The sequence below is a fragment of the Eriocheir sinensis genome, chromosome 36 (genome assembly GCF_024679095.1).
Source record: "Eriocheir sinensis breed Jianghai 21 chromosome 36, ASM2467909v1, whole genome shotgun sequence".
Classification (NCBI taxonomy): Eukaryota; Metazoa; Arthropoda; class Malacostraca; order Decapoda; family Varunidae; genus Eriocheir; species Eriocheir sinensis.
In genome coordinates this window covers 6,481,778-6,501,702 of record NC_066544.1, presented here as the reverse complement: position 1 = coordinate 6,501,702, position 19,925 = coordinate 6,481,778, and the positions used below count along the sequence as shown (strand labels likewise).

At 43.0% G+C, this 19,925-nt stretch overlaps 2 protein-coding genes across 5 annotated transcripts in view; one reads left to right on the top strand and one right to left on the bottom strand.

Annotated features, from left to right (window-relative positions):
* The window catches only part of LOC127007663 (GTPase-activating protein and VPS9 domain-containing protein 1-like), a 35,042-nt gene extending 26,861 nt beyond the window's left edge, over nucleotides 1-8,181 (bottom strand). Inside the window, exons 1-4 of one of the 4 annotated variants that reach the window (XM_050878874.1) lie at nucleotides 8,049-8,181; nucleotides 4,005-4,121; nucleotides 3,064-3,237; nucleotides 23-207 (exon numbers count right to left, since the gene is read on the bottom strand). In XM_050878874.1, the coding sequence (XP_050734831.1) occupies nucleotides 23-207; nucleotides 3,064-3,237; nucleotides 4,005-4,109 (464 nt within the window). In that variant the 5' untranslated portion in view covers nucleotides 4,110-4,121; nucleotides 8,049-8,181. Of the gene's footprint in view, nucleotides 1-22; nucleotides 208-3,063; nucleotides 3,238-4,004; nucleotides 4,122-7,628; nucleotides 7,979-8,015 lie in introns of those variants that run through there. The other 3 variants (XM_050878873.1, XM_050878875.1, XM_050878872.1) reach the window with 3 other exon arrangements.
* A 38-nt stretch (nucleotides 8,182-8,219) lies between these two features.
* LOC127007666 (uncharacterized) lies at nucleotides 8,220-19,476 on the top strand. The gene is made up of 3 exons (XM_050878879.1): nucleotides 8,220-8,996; nucleotides 13,400-13,556; nucleotides 13,808-19,476. Exons 2-3 carry the CDS (start codon nucleotides 13,428-13,430, stop codon nucleotides 16,082-16,084), a joined length of 2,406 nt encoding a protein of 801 aa, XP_050734836.1. The 5' UTR covers nucleotides 8,220-8,996; nucleotides 13,400-13,427; the 3' UTR covers nucleotides 16,085-19,476.
* Nucleotides 19,477-19,925: the final 449 nt, after the last annotated feature.

The following is a 19,925-nucleotide window of genomic DNA, read 5'->3' as shown; positions in this document are numbered from 1 at the left end:
CAGTACCTGGGGAGCAACTCACTTCAGAAGGTTAAGGGTGTATGTCTCATCGTCAGGCAGGAGACAGTTAGCGTAGATGGAGGCAAACACTGTCCTAGCTGCCATCTGCATTGCCTCCTGACTCTGCTTCTCCCCCAGCACCAGACATCTTGCCAACAGCCGAGGGTTTTCCCGGAGGCCTGCCAGCAGGTCCCCATACAGGGATTCCTGAAGGGGAATGAATCCTGTCATTACGAAAACAAGTGTCTCTGATTACCAAAATAAAACATTTTAAAATAAAAAGATTATTGTAGTTATTAAATTTTCCAGCCATATACAACTCAAATTTCAGCAGTGAGATATGATGATTCAAAACATTTCTGTAAATTCTGTTTGTCATCGCTTATTGTAAAAGGTAACAAGAAGTAATGACAATGTCACAGGTATATTCTATGGGTTTCAGAGGCCGTGTTCCCTCATTTTTGGGGAATAATTCTGTAACAAAGTGTTGGATTAGGTTCATATTTTGTCAGAGATTGTTTCAGGCCTCCTGCTAATTAGTCATTGTCGTTTATTAACAAAAAATAATGAAGGCATTTCCCTTCTATACGTAACGCAAAATTCCGTGTCAAAGAGCTGTCCTCCAGCACGAACGTGTCATGACATCGCTGTGACGTCACTCCCTAGGCTCCGCCCCATAGTTACCTTCACCTCACTGACAGGTGACACTGCCGCTCCTGCCACTGACAGCATTACTGTACTTATCCAGTGTTATCAAATATTTTCTTTTTTACTTCAATTTCCCATAATTCCTGTACCATTGGTTGCATTCAGTGTTCATTTATTGCATGTCAGTGAGGTGGAAGGTAACTATGCGGTGGAGCCCAGGGAGTGACATCACAGCGACATCATGATACATTTATACTGGAGGACAGTTCTTTGACAAGGAATTTTAAGTTACCTATAGAAGGGAAGTGCCTTAATCATTCACTTTTGTTGATAAATGACAGTGACAAAAATTAGCAGGACCCCTGAAACAATCTCTGGCAAAATATGAACCTAATCCAACATTTTGTTACGAGTTATTCCCAAAAAACAAGGGAACACAGCCTCTGAAACCCATACTAAGGTTGGGAACTAGCTTTTCCTCGACTAGCTTTGTCAAGAATACAATCACATTAGCGACACAGACTTTTTTACTCCCTAATTTGCTTATACTGCAAGCAACTGTCACCAATTAGTGAAATGATTATCACCATCATCAACAAATTTGAAATTTATTTTTTATAATTTATATTCTCTTTTCTCACTTGTCTTACACAGTATATCTCACATTCTCCAGTTTCATGAATTCAACAACTGATTAATCTAAGAGGATTTATCCAAATACGGATAAAACTGCATCAGGAAAATTCATAGAAGTTAATACTATCAACAGTGCTTTCTATATTACAAAACCAATGATGACTCATTCTGTGTGACTCATTCACCCTTCCTGGTCAAACTCTTTTGCCTCTGCCTATCAACATCTACCTCTCCTTCCTGCTGGAAGTACGCCTTCATATAACCTGTACCTAATAAAGGTGAACGTTCCAATCCCTTAAACTACCGCCCTATACCTACTTTCCTGTTTATCTAAAGCTTTTGAATCAATCCTTAACCGAAAGATTCAAAAGCACCTTTCCACTTCTAATCTTCAATCTGATCACCAGTATGGGTTCTGCAAGGGGCGTTCTACTGGCGATCTTCTTGCTCTCTTTACTGACTCTTGGTCATCCTCTCTTAGCTGTTTCAGTGAAACTTTCTCAGTTGCGCTAGACATATCGAAAGCTTTCGATAGAGTCTGGCACAACTCTTTGCTTTCTAAACTGCCCTCATATGGATTCTATCCTTCTCTCTGTTCCTTTATCTCCAGTTTCCTTTCCGGCCGTTTTATCTCTGCTGTGGTAGACAGTCACTGTTCTTCCCCTAAACCTATCAACAGTGGTGTCCCACAGGGCTCTGTACTATTACCCACTCTCTTCCTGTTATTCATCAATGATCTTTCCATAACAAACTGTCCTATCCACTCATACGCTGATGACTCCACTCTGCATTATTCAACTTATGTCAACAGCAGACCCTCTCAACAGGAATTACAGGACTCCAGACTGGAGACTAAAGAGCACTTAACTTCAGACCTTGCTATCATATCCAATTGGGGTAAAAGGAACCTTGTGTCCTTTAATGCCTCCTCAAAAACCCAATTTCTCCACCAATAAACTCAACACAATTTTCCAAACACCTATCCCCTATTCTTCAACACTCAGCTGTCACCTTCTTCTACACTAAACATCCACGGTCTATCCTTAACTCAAACTCTTAACTGGAAACTTCACATCTCCTCTCTCACTAAATCAGTTTCCTCAAGGTTGGGCGTTATGTATCGTCTCCGCCAGTTCTTCTCCCCTGCACAGTTGCTATCCATATAAAGGGGCCTTGTCTGCCATCATATGAGTATGCATCTCACGTGTAGGGGGGCTCCACTCACACAGCTCTCTTGGACAGAGTGGAGTCAAAGGCTCTTCGTCTCATCAACTCTCCTCCTCTTACTGATAGTCTTGTACCTCTCAAATTCTACCACCATGTTGCCTCTTTTTCTATCTTCTATTGATATTTTCATGCTCACTGCTCTTCTGAACTTGCTAACTGCATGCCTCCCCCCCTCCCGTGGCCTCGCCGCACACAACTTTCTACTCAAGCTCATCCCTTTACTGTCCATATCCCTTACGCACGAGTTAACCAACATCTTCACTCTTTCATCCCTCACGCAGGTAAATTCTGGAACAATCTCCCTTCATCTGTATTTCCTCCAGCCTACGACTTGAACTCTTTCAAGAGGAGGGTATCAGGACACTTCTCCTCCTGAAATTGACCTCTCTTTCAGCCACTCTGAATGCATTTTAAAGGAGCAGTAAGTAGCAGGCTTTTTTCATTATTGTCTCCTTTTTTTGCCCTGGAGCTGTTTCCTGTGCTGTAAAAAAAATAAAATAATAAAAAATAAAAAATCTGCATTTTATCCTATCCATTTGAGCAGGTACTCACATTGAATCCCAGAACCTTGTATCCATCAACAAACTTGAGTTGGTTGAGCAGGTTGGCCCGCTGGCAGCAAGCAGGCGGGGAGGAGTGTGGCTGCAGCACCAAGTCATGGTAGTTCCTCTGTTGCTCCCCTCGCACCCAGGAGGCATGGTAAGCCCGCTCAATGGTCTTCCTTACCTGGTGGGTGTGGAGAAGTGGACTGTTAGCTGTGTTTCAGATATTAGCTTTCCTTGCCTCCTGTGCCATAGTATTAGTGATGCCACCACAGAAGATTACTTACTTCACTCTAAGTTGGTTAACCTTCCTTGGTAGGAACTCCATAATGGATGTCATATATACCTTTTATTAAACTTAATAGACAACCAAAGCAATAATGGCAAACTAACAAAAGCCTAAAAAGGGAGGAATATCTTGCATAATATAGTCATTATTTCTCAATGGAGATTTATTGTGATCCCGAGCAAAACAATAAGGTATCTATGATAGGTGTATTTTTAAGCAGAAAATACAATCTGAGACAACTAAGAGCTAACCCTGCTGACAACTGAGATAAAAATCCAGAGGACCTAACACTGAATGACCAGCCACTGAAGTTCTAGAATGTCTTTATTCTATAACTGAGTGCAAGTACACACACAAGGTTGCAACTGACAGTCATTCAACTTGGTTTCTATCATCAGACCTCATAGTATTGTGGTGCCGAGACCCACCTGACGGGCGAGCCTCCCATGACTCACTTAGTGAGTGGGGTAACTCTTTGGCTGACTGGTTATGGAGTGGTTTTCCTATCTTGCTGGTCATGGGTTCAATCCCCAGCACTGGCAAAACCTTTCCCAGTCTGGATTAGTTTCTTGTGTGTTTCGTGACACGCAGTGATCGTGTGGGTATATAGTTTAGCGGAAATTCAGGCGTTACAGTATGTACTGAATACGTATTTTACTCACTTTTTCATTGAGCTGTTGTATCTGTTGTTTCTCTGCCTCCAAGAAGAGCTTCTCCTGCTTCAAGTGGTGAGCCAACTCCCCAATGTCAGATTGAAGACTTCCCATACTGTTACACCTCTGACAGAGAGAGAGCAAAAGGTATTAAAACTCAAGAATTATACCCATATATATGAAGACAGCAGGCCAGGTCACCAATGAACCATGCTCTCACACTGTGTACTCTTGAACTAACACAGGGGCGGGCAACCTTTTCAGAGTGAGGGCCAGATGAGACTTTTGGGAGCAGGCCGCGGGCCGGAGTGACAAACGAAATCCCCAAAGTGACTATATACAATACATTATACAAGAATTTTATTGAAAAACATACAAATCAGTGACCCGTGCCCCGTGCGGAGCACATCCAGGGATGAACTCAAGTTAACTTTTGGATCAGGGGTTGGGGTGGTGGTGCCAGTCCAGTGATGTTGAATATTCTACTTATCATGAAAATATGAAATGGAAGTACTTAGCTACAAAATAACATATACAAGATGTCGTTGTGGTTAATGCTGTCCATATGTTTGTCAACAAATGGTGAGCGATGGACTGACAGAGTGGATCATCCGTGCCGAGTGGCCGCTGTTTTGGTGGCGTCATTTTGACGTCATTAATGTCGACGGAAACGTGAAAACGGAATAGTGGGAACCGCGCCGTACCTAGTCTCAATGCGAAAGTCCAACGGACACTGGCGTCTGGCAGGATCCGAGGGTAGAGTGAGGCGCAGAGTTGTCAAACAGTATCTGCCAGCAGATGCTGTTTGGCAGTTTTTTTTCTTTTTTTTCTGGGGTTTCGCGGGCTGGATTGCAATATTAATGCCGAGCAGGGTGGCAGGCCGGACACTAGGCCTTCATGGGCCAGATCTGTCCTGCGGGCCGGAAGTTGCCTGCCCCTATTACTAACAGAATCTAATTTTAACATAACAGATATTAACCTATAATTGCTAAGAACAGTAATCTATTTCCACTAAAGCAGCCACTTGCCACCACTAAAATATTAACCCATCACCACCCAATTACTTATTTGAATGTCAAAAGCTAGTAATTTGCAAAAGAAATAGTTATCAGAATGATGAATAGCATGTCACATTCATCAGAATAAAAAGTATCAACCAATGGAGTGAGTTATTTAACTCAAGATAGATAATGAGCAAAACTGTGTTGAAACTACGAGACTAGCTCCACTTTTACTTACTTAACATATAAAAAGTAATTTTACAAGAATGTTTGATATGGTATCTGAATAAACAAAAAACTTGTTTACTATGCAAAGAATAATGCCAAAAAGCAAAGTTACTGTAAAAGCTCAATTTAGCAAAATACTATTTAGCGGAAAGCTCAGTTTAGCGTGAAAATTTCATTCTACAATGGCCATGCAATTTTGCAGGAAAATTCCACTAAATCGAGAGCATTTCTGCAAACCACTGCCACCAGCTCCCATCAAGCATCAGTCTGTTGTTGTCGTTCGCTTCCACCAGATCTACCACGCGCTCTAGTGTTTTCATTTTTTGTGTGTGTGCGTTTAACACAAATTCTGTACTGTTACATACTGCATGACCTTTATTCTCAATGTAAAACATACCAGAACACAGGAGGCAGCAAGGCAGTGTTAGACAGCTTTCACACCAAAGTGGCACGTCTCATGTCACACACCACGTGCCATGCCACTTGAAAATGAAACTCTGTACAAACAAGTCAGACCTTTCACACAAGAGTGGCGTGACATGTCAAATGTGCCACATGTGACTTGGAAGCCACTCTAAGATGAGACCAGACCGTTTTCTTCTCGGCGTGCAACGTGCCACCTTGGAAAGTGTTGTCACAGTAACGGAGCTTTCACACCCAAAGTGATTAATAACCAAGATAATATTAATAATATCAAATACAAATTAAATTAAAGTTGCAACAACAAAAAAAATCCTATGGATGTATGATGTGTGTAATTTTGAGGTCTTCTAACAGATTTATGCCAGCGACATTTGACAACACTGCCTCGGTCGCCCATGTGAACTCCTGTGTGTGCAGTTAACTGGTATCCTTCCGCTGCAAAAAAGTGTCCACAATGGTTACCAGATTACAAAATGTGTCTTTATGCATCTGGTAAAACTGCTGAAGCTTCTCTTCATGCAGCTCCTCTAGTCTTGTAACTACAGAGGCACCGTGAACCCCAACATTCTCTTTCAGATTCGGATGTGTCCAGCACCTATTCTTCTTGAGTCTTCTCCGGTCTACTACAGCACCGATCTGAGCAACTATCTGCCTCATCCTCCAATGATGCCATCTTACGAATTGAGCAGTTACACACGCTACATGCCACTTTGGTGTGAGAGCACCATGCCACGTGACACTTGCCTCCTGCCACTTGCCACATGCAATGCGCCACTTTGGTGTGAAGGCTGCCTTAAGGTGGCTTTACACCTGGCAATTCCTAGTCAGCAATACAGGCACGGCTGCATTTTTGGTCTGGGTCTGGGTCTGGGAGCCCTTCTCGCGGCAAGTTTTCTGCAGCTGAGCGCGTCCGTCTTGTATTGCCGACTGGCGGCTGAGTACAACATGTCGGCGCCAATAAAACAAGAAATGACAGATACAGACAACAAAATTTGGAGCCAGAAGGCCGAGGTGGCATTACTAGAAGAAGTTAGGCAGCATAGATACTTGTGGGACCCACAAGATAAGCTGTATGAGAAGCTGAGTCGACGCAAAACAACTTTTGAGAGAGTGGCAGCAACATCCAAGAAATGTTTATCTCTTTGCGAGACATCGAAGGAGGTAAGGAACGATTATTTTCGTGTATTACATAATCACATTATGTAATGCCTGGGGGTTGCAATGGCATGTTCCTCCCTTCTCCTTTGTTGTTAAATGCAACAATGAACAATCAATCAATCAATACTACTGAAGGTAAATGCGTTTACTTAAAAGTATTTCTACAATATTAGGCTAATGGACCAAACTCATTGTGGTTTTAATATATGGTAGTAGCCTTTTGGGGTGTCTGGGATGAATTCATGCCCTTGCATTTACTAGCAGTTTACGTCTTGATGCTCCCGGCGGCTCCTCCCACGTGTGAACGTACTTGCTCCCGAGAGCACCCAGCTGGTCTAGCCGCTAGATCATCGCGGCTGTATTGCCGGCAAGGAATTGTCAGGTGTAAAGCCGCCTTTAGGGGGCTGAGGGAGCTGGAAAATGCATTCTCTCGAGTTTGCAGAAAATTCAGTTTAACGAACTGGTGCTCAGCTGAATTAGTTCACTAAAGCAAGCTTCTTTGTTAAAAGTAGAGGATATCTATACCAAGTGTTTCAGGTATATCATCACATTTCTCATTTACAAGCATCTGTAAACATTTTACAGACAATGTATTTTATAAATATTCATTGTTAATAATTACCTTAGTGAATTATTCAAGCACTAAATGATACTATTAATATTACTGGCTACAAGTAATGAACATTCTGAAGCTTGACTCTAGATATCCATGAAAAAAAAATTCACATGAAATTCTCTCTCTCTCTCTCTCTCTCTCTCTCTCTCTCTCTCGTATACACCATAATTCATATAAACTTGGCCAAGAACACTCCTGGACATCTACACTTAGTTAGCCGTGGGCTCGTCTGTTTGGTAGCGAGGCATGTCACGGAGGTTACTTTAGAAAGCTCTGCAGCGTCAGGGAGGGCGGCGAAGCACGGCATGGCGGGGCGGTGACGTCCTGCGTGGTGGCCCCGCGCCCCCCCAGGCCTGGCGCGGCGTGACCGGCACACGGCAGGGTGATGCAGGGCGCCTGTTACGCCCCCGAGGCCCTGCTGAAGGCGGTGACCCTGCGAGCCTCGGGGTGACAGGCGCCTCCCCTCACAGCACCGCCCTGCCGCCGCCAGGCCCGCGCCCCACAGGCCCCGCAGGCTGCCCCGCCTCTCCAGCCCGCCCCCCGCCGCCCCGTGACACGGCCAGAGCCCCACAGCCCCGCCACGGACGCACTCACCACCACGACGCCAAAGCAAACCCCGCAGCTCACCTCCCACCTCCGTCACCATATTTGTTTACCTCCGCCGCCCCGCTGCCCCGCCCCGGCCCCGGCCCCGCAGCATCGCGCCGCGCCACACGATCCCCCGCCGCGCCGCCCCGATCCCACGGCGCCGCCCCGGAATGCGCGTAGCGGCGACGGGTTCCCGAGGCGCGGCGCGGGTCGGGCGTCTATGGCGGGGCGGCAGACGACCCGTCAGGCGAGGCAGGGAGGGACTCGGTAATGCACGAGGGGCAGCAGAAAAGTGTAATAGTGGAAACACACAAAAGGGCAGAAAAGAGAAAGACAGAGAAAAGCCCAAAGTATGATAAAGTGAAGAAAACAAAATAAAAAAAAGAAAACAAAAGCAAAGTTACTGGAGGCAAAGTGTCCAGACAAACACAGCTCAGGGCAAAGTGAAGCATATAAGTGTACGCAGTGAAGTAACTAAGAGTGTGTAGTGAAGTATATAAGTGTGAAGAAGTACCGAGGAAGAGCTAAGAAGCGATACAAAGCGGAACAGCTCAAAAGAAGAAGAAGAGTCAAGATAAATAGTGTGGCGCCATTGAGAGAAGAGGAAGCCAGGATGCGGGGCTGTGGCTAAATAAGTGAAAGTTCGCGTGCAGTAATTCGCCCCAGTGAGGAATAATACATCAGTGAAGGGACGCGACGATGAGTGGATGAGACGTTAAAGGATCAGAAGAAGTCTGTGCCGCAAAGGGGTTCGGATTCACAGCGATACAGGCCACAAGAAGAGGAAGACATCTCGCTGCTGTCAAATATGTGCCCATGACCCCAGCCCCTGCCCCCAGGCCGCCCCGCCCCGCCCCGCCCCCCTCGACGCCCCAGCCCCGGCGCGGCCTTCCTGAGACAGGTGCCGAAGTCTGTGTGAGCCCCGGCTGATCCTCACCCTGCTGGCTTAGTGCCCTCCCTGTGGCGGCTGCACCTCTCCGTCTGAAGGTGAGCCTCCTGCCTCGCTTACCAGGTGCCAAGGACTGGCCTGCTTGGTTGGTTTTGCTATGTGGTAAAACTACAGAACAACTACTTCTTCCCCTCCACCACTCCAGCCCCCCTACCCCCAACACAAGCCTGGGGACCTGTGGGGTGATTAATTATCCTCATTGATTGGTTCAACCATCTCAAATTCGAGCTATAATAGTCTTATCCAAATAATACCCCAAGTGCAATTTACGCAAGTGAATAATCTCTCCCTCATGATACATGGTGTTACGGGAAGTAATTTTTATATACAAATTCCCGACATGGTGAAGACAGTTATGTTATACTCCTCTGGGCAGAGGACTGCACCAGGAATATTTATGATTATAATCAGCGACCTTATTAATGAGCAAAACGACTGTCTGAGACATGATTAATAAATTTGAGGGTAAATCTTAAGAATAGCGGCTCCCATCGGGTGTGCATTTAGGGCACGGTGGGGTGGTAATTACAACATTTCTAGCTCGTACGATGGAGTTTTGACAAGCGGACAGGCGTGTTTATGTCACAAGGGGTGTATTTTCCTCGCTGGCCTCACCATTTCTTCTAAGTCGATGGGCGATGAGACTGTGAGCTCTGGGGTGAAGAAAGGGAAGAGCCTGCACGGAACAATACACCCCTTGTGACACAAAGACGCCTGTCTGCTTGTCAAAACCCCATCATACGTGCTAGAAATGTTGTAATTACCACCACACCGTGCCCAAAATGCGCACCCGCTCGGAGCCACTATTTTTAAGATTTACCAATTTGAGTATAATTGAAGGTATTCATCAATGCTACCTACATATTATTGATACCAACAACTGTTTCCTAATCCTAGGGTTTCATATATAATCCACGAAATAAGACACACCGTGTGGCAACAGGTTGCCAGAGCAAAATAATGCACACCTCAGACTCTGCCACCACGACTATACGTAGTTTCTTCTTTTCTCCCTCCCTTCCCAATTCCTTAAAGCTATAGGCACAGCACACAAGTCTGGTCTTCAGCATCAGGCTATGGCAGCTTGCTGTCACGGGATGTGCCCAATGTGATAGCCTACACATAAGGAACAATTGTCAGTATCAGGGGAGGTGGTGACTGAGTAGATAACTACTCAGTCACCTGTCCAGGAGGACAGGTTTGTGTCTTGCCCGCCACCACAAGCTGGTAGTTTTTGTCACCATCGTATGGCCTAATACGACCTACATGCTGTCCTGAACACCACCTTTCTACCCAGACTCTAGATTCTCTCTAAAAAGAGGATTATGAGCTCCGGGGAGCAGCATGAGTCAAGCAAGATGGCGCCACTTTTATCCCTCAAGGGTGGGGATGTTCTGACATTTTCCCAAAAATTCCTCACTTTCCACTATCAATTTCACTGCTCTGCCTATGCCCATAGCTTTATATTTATGGGCATTTCCTTTATCCATCCTTCCTCTTCAATCTGACACAAACCCGAAGTCTATACATCATGTATTGTTTCAGTGGTGACGTGATGAAGTGCAGTAACTTTTAGCTCGCAGCAGCCCTTTGTTCAGAGCAGTGCGCAAGTTGTGGGTGGCGCGGTGTGGTGAGTGGCCCTCTCCCTCCCTGCGCTCAGCCCCACTACAAAGCCCCTTCATTACCCTCATATTCTAAATTTGATAACCCTGAAGGGTGGTGGGATGCATCCTCAGATTCTTCAGTATCACTTCCACCTTCACCATAATAAGATTGATGTACAGGATGGCCACCAAAATGAAGTTGCACAATAAAAGGACTCATCCTTCCTGATAAGACAAGGGGTTGGAGATCATTGCTTCTGCCGTCACTGTGTTCACCCATAACACTACTTTTGAGGCTTGAAAAATTCACTTTCAGCTCTTCCAATTGCGCTCATACTGAGAGCTCTTTTAGGAGCATGAGGAGGCTTATGAGGAGTCGAGGTCACTGGCCATGGATACTCGGGTGCGGAATCAGACGAGGAAGATCTAAAAAACTCTCCTCCTGCTATTGTTACAGTCACAGAAACACTGAGAATGGCACGGAAGAGTTGTGTGGTAGCCTAGGAGTCACGCTGACCCAAAAATCCCCACACAAAATTCAAAATTATGGCTGAAAAAGGCAGACAGGCAAAACCCATCACCTACTCTTTAGGGGTTAAACACTCGCCTGCACCATAACAGGCTGGGGCTGACCATCAGGCCCCACGAAGAAACCCTACCAATGCCATAGGCAAAACATAAAAAGAAAAAAATCAGTAATAAGCAGACAATTATAACGAAAACCATCAATTATTGTCGATATTGAATTTCAAATTAGATTAACCCTCTCGTGCACCATAAGCTTCAAAAAGTTTTCTTTTCTGTGCCTCTTTGTAGAATTGCTGCTCTGGCTGGCTCCAGGTAGTTTTTCTGCTCGCTGAAATACAGTAAACCCTCGATATAACGGATCCGCTTATAACGGATTTTGGATATAACAGACAAGGTCAGAGGGTTAGAAATCCACAGAGAATGACCAAGAATAGGTTTTGAACCACCCACTTCTGGTAACTACAATAGCTTCTGCTGGCCATCTGAGCCTCCTCCCTTTATCTGCTGCCCCATCCATCGGTTACCGTAGTCTGTTTCAGCACACCTGATGAAATATTTTCCTCTTTGTGGTCTCCATTCAAATGAAGAATGTATTTATAGCACAAGAAAGTCTTATGGATCAATCCAGGACGTAAATGTAATGGAAAATAGCCAAGTGTTTGTGAGTGTCGGTACTGACACAAATCAAGGGGCTTGAGGGGAGCTAAGTCCCCAGTCAGGTAGGCTAGGTTACGTTATGTTTGGTTAGTAAATATATTTGGCACGCGGTGTGGGGCGAGGAAATATGCAGCACGGGGCAGTGTCAGTGTGACAGAATCAGTTAACAGATTATTTCATAACACACCGAAAACTACCCAAAAAAAGTTTCGTTTGAAAGTACATATGGGATTGGCACACTTGTAAATTTTTACTCATACCCGTCACAATACGGCTCCCACGCATGGCCCCACTGCCAACCTGGCAGCTCAGTGCGTCACAGTCCGTCGCCAAGTGTTGTGTGCGGTTATACAGACAATGTGCACACAACATACACAACAAAATATGTATAAATACCTACGTTTATGAGGTTCCTCGCTATTATTTTACATTATTATTATTTTATTTTTATTTTTTATTTTTTTTCGACGCTTATAACAGACTTTCGGCATTAACGGACTAAGGTCCCCCCCCAATTAGTCCGTTATATCAAGGGTTTACTGTATTTTGTTTTTCAGTCAATTTTCACCCCTAAAGACTGCACTCATCCTTGTAAATAATATATCAGTGGCTTTTTTATTAGTTGTAGTTTTACGTGACATGATAAAAAATTACCAAACAACGATTTATACCCCATTTATGGACGTGTAATTAAGTGCATACAAAACAGTTTCCAACTTCATGTTCCCACCCCCATAGCTACGGTACATGTTTTCCGGTCCAACTTTTTTAAAGTACATGAATGCATTTATAATAGTAGAATTTTACAAGGATTCTTGTGCTTCCTTCAGATTTCCAATACAACAATCAGCACCATGGGGTATTAGCAGAATAGTAAAAACATTTCTTAAAACCATAAAGAAAGTGAATTTTTTTTAGTTTTCTGCCCTTATTTTTATCCAAAATCAATGATAAATCATCTTTGTTAGCACATATTGTTGAGCAGAAGTCAAGGAAATCTCTCACAAATTTTGTTTTCAATAGCTCATGTTTCAAAGGTTTCTGTGTCATTACTTTAGTTAGTTGAATAAAAATATTTTACTGCCTGTAAATAGGATAAAACAATAAAAACCTCTTTCAGTCACCTCACTGTGTTGCACTGTATAACACTATTACCTGGCATGCCACATGGCCGCTACGTAGCACGTGAAAAGTTTAAATCTTACAGAAGTGAGAGATGTCTGACTAATGTGCCAAGATGGTGAAAACTGCCTTTATTTGTGCCTTGTGGTTTAAGCCACACCAGTGGAGGGGGTTTCTAATTAATTCATTTGGGTGAGGGTGAGGAAACATGCTCAACCAGAAAATGATGCCATTGGCATGTATATAAGTACTATTTCAAGATGATGTTTAGTTCCCATTTGTGCCATTGGCATGAAAATGCACGAGAGGGTTAATATTGTCACAGACAGCTGTTTTGTTAACATGTAAGGTTGCTGATTATAAATATTAAATAGCCCTGTGCCTCCACCAAGAAAAGTAGTAAAAACTCATTTTTGAAGCACTTTCAGTACAGTTACATTCATGAAATTTCCAAGAGTTTTCATTGATAATACCTTAAGAGTTAGATGAGAAACATACCTTATATTAAGTAAAATATTTTACTCTTGCAGTTAACCAGTATGATGGAAAGAAGGAAAGATGGTGGACGACCTGTCTGCTGAGGATCAAATTGAGAGGTTGAAGGAGGAGGCCCGCAGCTGTACCTACCCCACGGATGCAGCCACCGTCAAGAAGCGTTACAAAGACACCGCCCTCATCCTCTTCAAGGTTTGTAACCTTTTTGTACAATATACTCAGTACTCTAAGTTCAGTGATTCATGTCCCTATGGCCATCGAATAGTCGTTTCTTTTCTATATATCTCCCATACAGTGATGATATGAAATTTAATGTTTAACTACTCTATTATCGGTACATCATGGTCATGCTGCTATCTTTAATGCATTATTCATCCCCAGAGATACTTCTTAATGTATATCTGGGAGTAGCATGCACCAGGACTAATTATGCTTATGTACAGGAGGATCTGGACAATGGCACCCTCAGGAACTATCTCATGTTCGGGACTCGCCGCTCATCATCTGTCAGCCAGTATGGCAACACTCCCATCGTCATCCGCAGGTCTCGCAGCTCAAATGGGGAGTTAGCAACTGTAGTGGAGCAGGTGGGCACTCTCCAGGGCCGATCCACCAGGAGCAATTACACTCTGCTGGAGGCAGCAGAGAAGGAGAGAGATACAGATTCGGATGATGAAAATTACTTTCAGGGCAGCAGATACAATAGTGATGAGAGCTTTGCAGTCAGAGGGAATCATGAAGAAGATTCCAGACTCACAGCAAACTCCAATGACAGTGTACTGACAGATCAGGAAACCCCAGCAACCAGTAAAACAGGTGTTCAGTCTCCTGCATGCCCTCAAGGGAGAACCTCAGCCATTAGTGAGCAGCAAATCCAAGACCATGATGCTGAAAAGAGCTCCACTCAACATGACCCTCCTGTACAGCAGTGCAGGGAGAGTGTTGAAAGTGAAACTATTCAACCCCACAACGAGGAAATTACGAGCCACAACAACAAAAGGATATCAGAAAGCTATAAAGAGGCACCCAGTGAACTCTTAGAAACACCAGTACATGATGAAAGCCAGCAAACTGATGCAGAACCCAAAAGAGACAGCATACCATCACAAGGCTCAAAAAGCAACATTAGTCCTCAAGTACCAAAAAATAACAACCCTCCCCAACCCTCAGAAGGGGAAGAAATGTGCCAGACATTCCTACAAAATACTCCTGAACCAACCCTTGCCTTCAGCACAAATTCAGCTGAAGACAAAGTATCCAGTCCTGAGATTGACCATGCTGCCATCCTGAGGGAGTTTGTGCAGCAGCCCTCTCCACGCAGTAGGTCTCTGCTGCAGGGTGAAGGGGAGACTTGCCTCAGCACCTCTGAGACAAAAAAGCCAAAAGAAGAACCTGATAAAAACTTAAAAATTGTGAAACTGAAGATTGTTGAATCCACTGACAGTTTATTTGAAGAAGCATATCCAGTGATTAGTGGCCTAGATTCACAAAAGAGTCTCACCACTTCTGATATCCCGCACCTTAGTGATGATAGTGATGTTGTCTTCATTGATGCCGGCTCACCCTCACTCTCGAGGACAAAACTCTCCTGTACAGGAGAGTCCTTATCTGCCTCTAATGAGGTCATGCAGGGCCACAAGGAAGGAGCAGATGCTGTCATCAATGCTCCAGATACCCCAGCCAAACACCCAGCAATCCCCCAGACCCCAGAACCTGGCACAGAATGTAAAAAGTCAGAGACCAGTAAGGACAATGTAGTCATTCGCAGAAGACACAACAGCACCAACAGCTTCCGAGACCTGCCCATCAGGAGCCCTACACCACCCAGGAGGAGGCCTCAAAAATCTCCTCGAACTCCTAAACTGAGAGAGAAGACCAGGCAACGGCACTCCTCACTGGCCCTCACGTCTGATGAAGAGACCCAGGAGCTCCTCGCTAATGGCACACGGTCAGCCTCTCCCACCTCAAAAACTGGTGACTTTAGATTCTTTTCTTTCTCCCTGAAGAAAGAGAAGAGCAAGAGTGTTACATCCCTTGGCTCCAAGCGAAATAAAGAGAAAGTGAGGCTGACTTCAGTGAAACTTTCCCTGGAGAACAATGAAGCAGTTAACCCAAAGTTTGTGCCCAGCCAGACTGAAGAAGGCCACATTGTGAACCCTGGGAAGAGGGTTGGTGTCCGCAGTATGATGATTGATGGGACCATCAAACGAAATTTCATAGTGATCCATCCATCTGATGACTCAGACACAATTGGCCTGGCACCCAAGTCACCTCAAACTACTCAGAAAGAACTTTCTGTCAGCACCCCTGAGGCACTCGCAACAGTCAAGACTCGTATAACAGCACCCAGCCAAGAGAAACTTGAGGTGACAAAACAAATATCCACGCAGGGAGGACTAAAGGAAGAACTGTTGTCAGATATTCCTGAAAATATTAGGACTGAATCCAGAGCAAGTTTTCGAGGCTCTCTTAACTTTTCCCAGATTTCTAAAAGCTTGAGAATAAAGCAGAGTAAGAAAAATTGGGAGCATGTGTCTTTAAGAAGCTCCCATAGTTTGTCCAGTGAGCCAGTCTGTCCTAGTCCCTCCAGCTCCCAAATTCTGTATAAATCTCCTTCATCCTTGTCCAGGGTGGACTGTGACTCACCCAACACCTTGGCAGAAAAACCTGACCACACAGGGGACTCTCAGACTGTGTCAAAATTTTGTGTGGTTATGTGAGTTCACGTTGTATTAATCAGTTTCTGGTGTAATACACCCAATGAATTGTGAAGGTGTCCTTTCCCATGGCAGCTGCACTTGGTGGAACTAAGGTCCTTAAGAATAGGTGCTGAAGGATTTTTTTTTTTTTTTTTTTTTTTTTTTCATTGAACCAAACTTTTTCTGTTGTTTTCAACATGTGATTTGGCTGTGAATGTGAATTTTATTAGTTTTGTTATTACAAAGGGGAACAGAAATGTAAGTGGGGTGGGAGGGAAGATGAAGTCAAGTTATGTCTTACAAATAAGTCAGGTGTGCTGAAACAGAAAAGCCTAATTGTTGAAAGAGTACTGTTGCTTGATTTTGTTCTAGATTTAATGCACATTTGTGCCAAGATTATTATTATGATTATTATGATTATCTATTATTATTGTTGTTATTATTATTGGTTTTTTTTTTTTTTTTTTTTTTTTTTTTTTTTTACTATGGATACTGCCGTATGGCTGAAAGACAAAACTTGTTAATGACGTGTACAGTATTTTTTCTATCTTAGTAGCTTCTGAGTAGGTACTGAACTTAGCTGTAGGTTGAGAAGCTGTGGAAAGACGTGGCAGTCAGAACCACATACCTTTGTTGCATGCCACATATATGTGAGTGGTTGTGAGATGTGGAATCATCAAATTTAAGTGGGTTTTGTACAGAAAAGTTCATCAGGAAACAGTTCAGAATATAATTGTGCTGGATTAGTATGCAGGTTCTCCACAAATCAAAAAGTTTATGTGTATGTCACTTTCCTCATTCTTGAGGCTCCTACAAGTGCCTCAATTCATGCCAGCCATGACTCGTGAATTTTCTCTTCAACAACTTCACGTATTCTTCCACGGAAGCAGTTTTTTATTTTGAAATGGTGTTCACTGGATTTGTTCAATGTCACAACATATCTTCTCTCTAGTCTCTCGTAGCTTAGCACAACATACCGTCTGGTGTTCATTTAGACAGACATTAGAAAAAATTGTCATTGCCTGAACTCGAGTTAATTTTCCTGTGACTGGTCTCAGTTCACCTTTCTCCAGTAGTCCAAGTTCTCTTTGGCAATTACTGAGTTTCTATGGCCACAAGAAAAAGAAGTGTGGAGATATACATTTTCAATTAATTATCACTATGGAGTAAAATTGAGTAATGAAGAAATTCTTTGGCAGCTTCTAAGCCTTACTCTTGGTTATTTTTTTATACATATATATATTTTTTTTTAATATTACATCTATCTTCCATTCTAAAAACAAGAAGTGAGAATAAGAGCAGCCTCCATTTTGTGATAAATTCTGTAGCTGATTCAGTGTGCAGCACACTGATAATATGGAAATATTTTTGTACTTATGTTGCTTCAGTGTCATAAATGAAGCAAAATATATAACACATCCCAGACAAGCTGTAGTGCCACTAACATGTGTTGCTTCCCCATGGTGCTCACATTGCTGTGCTCCCTTGACTGAACTTCACACAATAACCTTTTGTACACAAGCCACTAGACACCAGCACGGCCTCCACACTGGGTGCTGCAAGCTGGGCAAGACCCTGAGCTGCTGCTGCTGTCTGTCCTTGGTCTCTGCCTTGTCTAATGCACAGCACACTCTAAGGACTGTGTTCACTGTCATGATCATCTTGTGGAGTCCTGTAAGGGTATTAAATGGCTAATATTTTTATATGATATATATCATGGCTTTTAGTTTTATATGCATATATACACTAACCTGCATAAATACATAGTTCATAGTCTTGCTGAATCATTTGGGTACTGGTATGTGTGTGCGTGCATGTGTGTGTGTGTGTGTGTGTATACTGTCTCAAAGTGACCAAACATTAAATGTTCCACATTTATCTAAGGTGAGAGTGTGTTCAGTGTCAATGTCACTCCCTGGCTACATTGTGTACCACACTTGTCAAAGGTTTTATATAGACTGTGCATTGTGTTTACTATATTTCCTATTATAGTATGGTTAGAATATAACTTTTTGATTGAATACTTTAGTATACATGTCCATGTTTCTCGCACAAGATATACTCTTGGTAACAGATGTAGTGATTCTGATGTTAATTTTGGTCTGTCATGACTCCCAGATAATTATGCTTCTTTGGTCATCATCCAGCCTTAGCCCCCCCCTTCCTTAGCTGTGATCTCTTTTCAGTTATCTTTATCATATATGTAGAGATTCTAATTTTCTTACATTCGTCTAATTACTAGGTGTAGCATTTATGAAGACACGTCACTTTTTCGTGCTGTAGCTCCAAACAACATGGATTTACATGTTGCCCAGCAAAAAGACTGTTTGAAAGGTGCCAATGTAATGTACTGACCACCATGTTGTTTGGGGTCTTTAAACTAATGTACACTTAATAAAATAAAATAAAAGTATCTTCCAGATTGAGTCCCATGCTGCATTATGTGATGTGGTGGAAGGACTAGTTTTCACATGCCTCTCAAGCCTAAATGTCCAACTACTCTTGGTAGCCTTTCATTCTTACATCTTGGATATTTCCACTTTGTAGTAGTGTGTAAGCAATAAATGCATGTCACAATTTCTCACTTGCATACAAATTAGGATTGATTTTTTTACTCTGTTCATTTACCTTACTGTGTTAGGTTTAAAATATCAGGTGGTATAGCTCTGCTAGTCAGAAGGAAACATCCCTCCTGTAATTTTTGTTCTATTTTCAGTACAATTTGCATATTTTAATGTTTCAAACTTTTCAATATACATGGTCAGTAAAGCCAGTGGTGGTATTATATTAACATGAGCATTATGTATAAATCATGCTGACTTACACTGTATGTAATGCCGTACATACATCTGCTACTGACATACTAAGGATAGGTTTCTCCCTGATTACCATTTTATCCATGCTCATTGTACCTTCACTTCCATTTTTGTTCATTATAAGATGCTCTATACTCACATGGATTTTGCCTTCCTTCAGTTAATCATATCCTGCATTTGATCTTGTTATAGCTTTCAGCTCTCTTCTCCCAGTCACTGCATCATCTTCCCATGTGTCTCCATACATTACTATATCATTTTCCTTTACCTTATCATTCACTCTTATCTTACCATAGTGCCACATGAACTCTGATGTCTGGCACACTATTTTTCCTTAACTTAGTCATGTGTGTATACATAGACAGTTTAATCTTCTGGTTGATTTTATACAACAAAAATCATTGTAATATATATCATTGATTTGACTGTGATCCTCAGGTGATATGATGTTTTCGAGGACACTAGCACCGGACTGTTTAGTGTGCATTGCAAGCCATGGTGCTGCCCTGTTTTGATATATTTTCCATCGTTTTATTCTATTGTTTAATTTCAAAAGCCTTTAAGATGGCTTCAAAATAAATTCCAGCATAATTCATACTGCAAGTCTTTCCTTTATAAGTTTATTTGTCCAGTGGTTACTGTGTTGTCTAATTTATTTTTTCTCATAAAATTCTTGTAAGGGTTTTTCTTTTTTAACAGTGTTCCCTTCAGCAACATTATTCAGTGACAACTTGTAATCTTGAAGTTTTTTCCATTCTGCTGGGATGGCTAGCCATGTTACCTGAGTAACTGGCTAATATTTCAGGACTTCTGCAACCCTTTCAGAGGTAGGCACACCAACCCTGATGCAATTGGTGCAGCCAAACTCCAAAAAAATACATTCTTACCCTTATCAAATATTTATTATTTGGGGACCTGCCGTGTCTGATTCAAAGCTCATGGTTGGTGTGACTGGCGACAATGCTGCCCAGTTGCATATCTATCTGAAAAGTGCATGGCAGTCATCAGAACTCTCATAGCCTGAATAACGGATTGCCCTGAAGCCC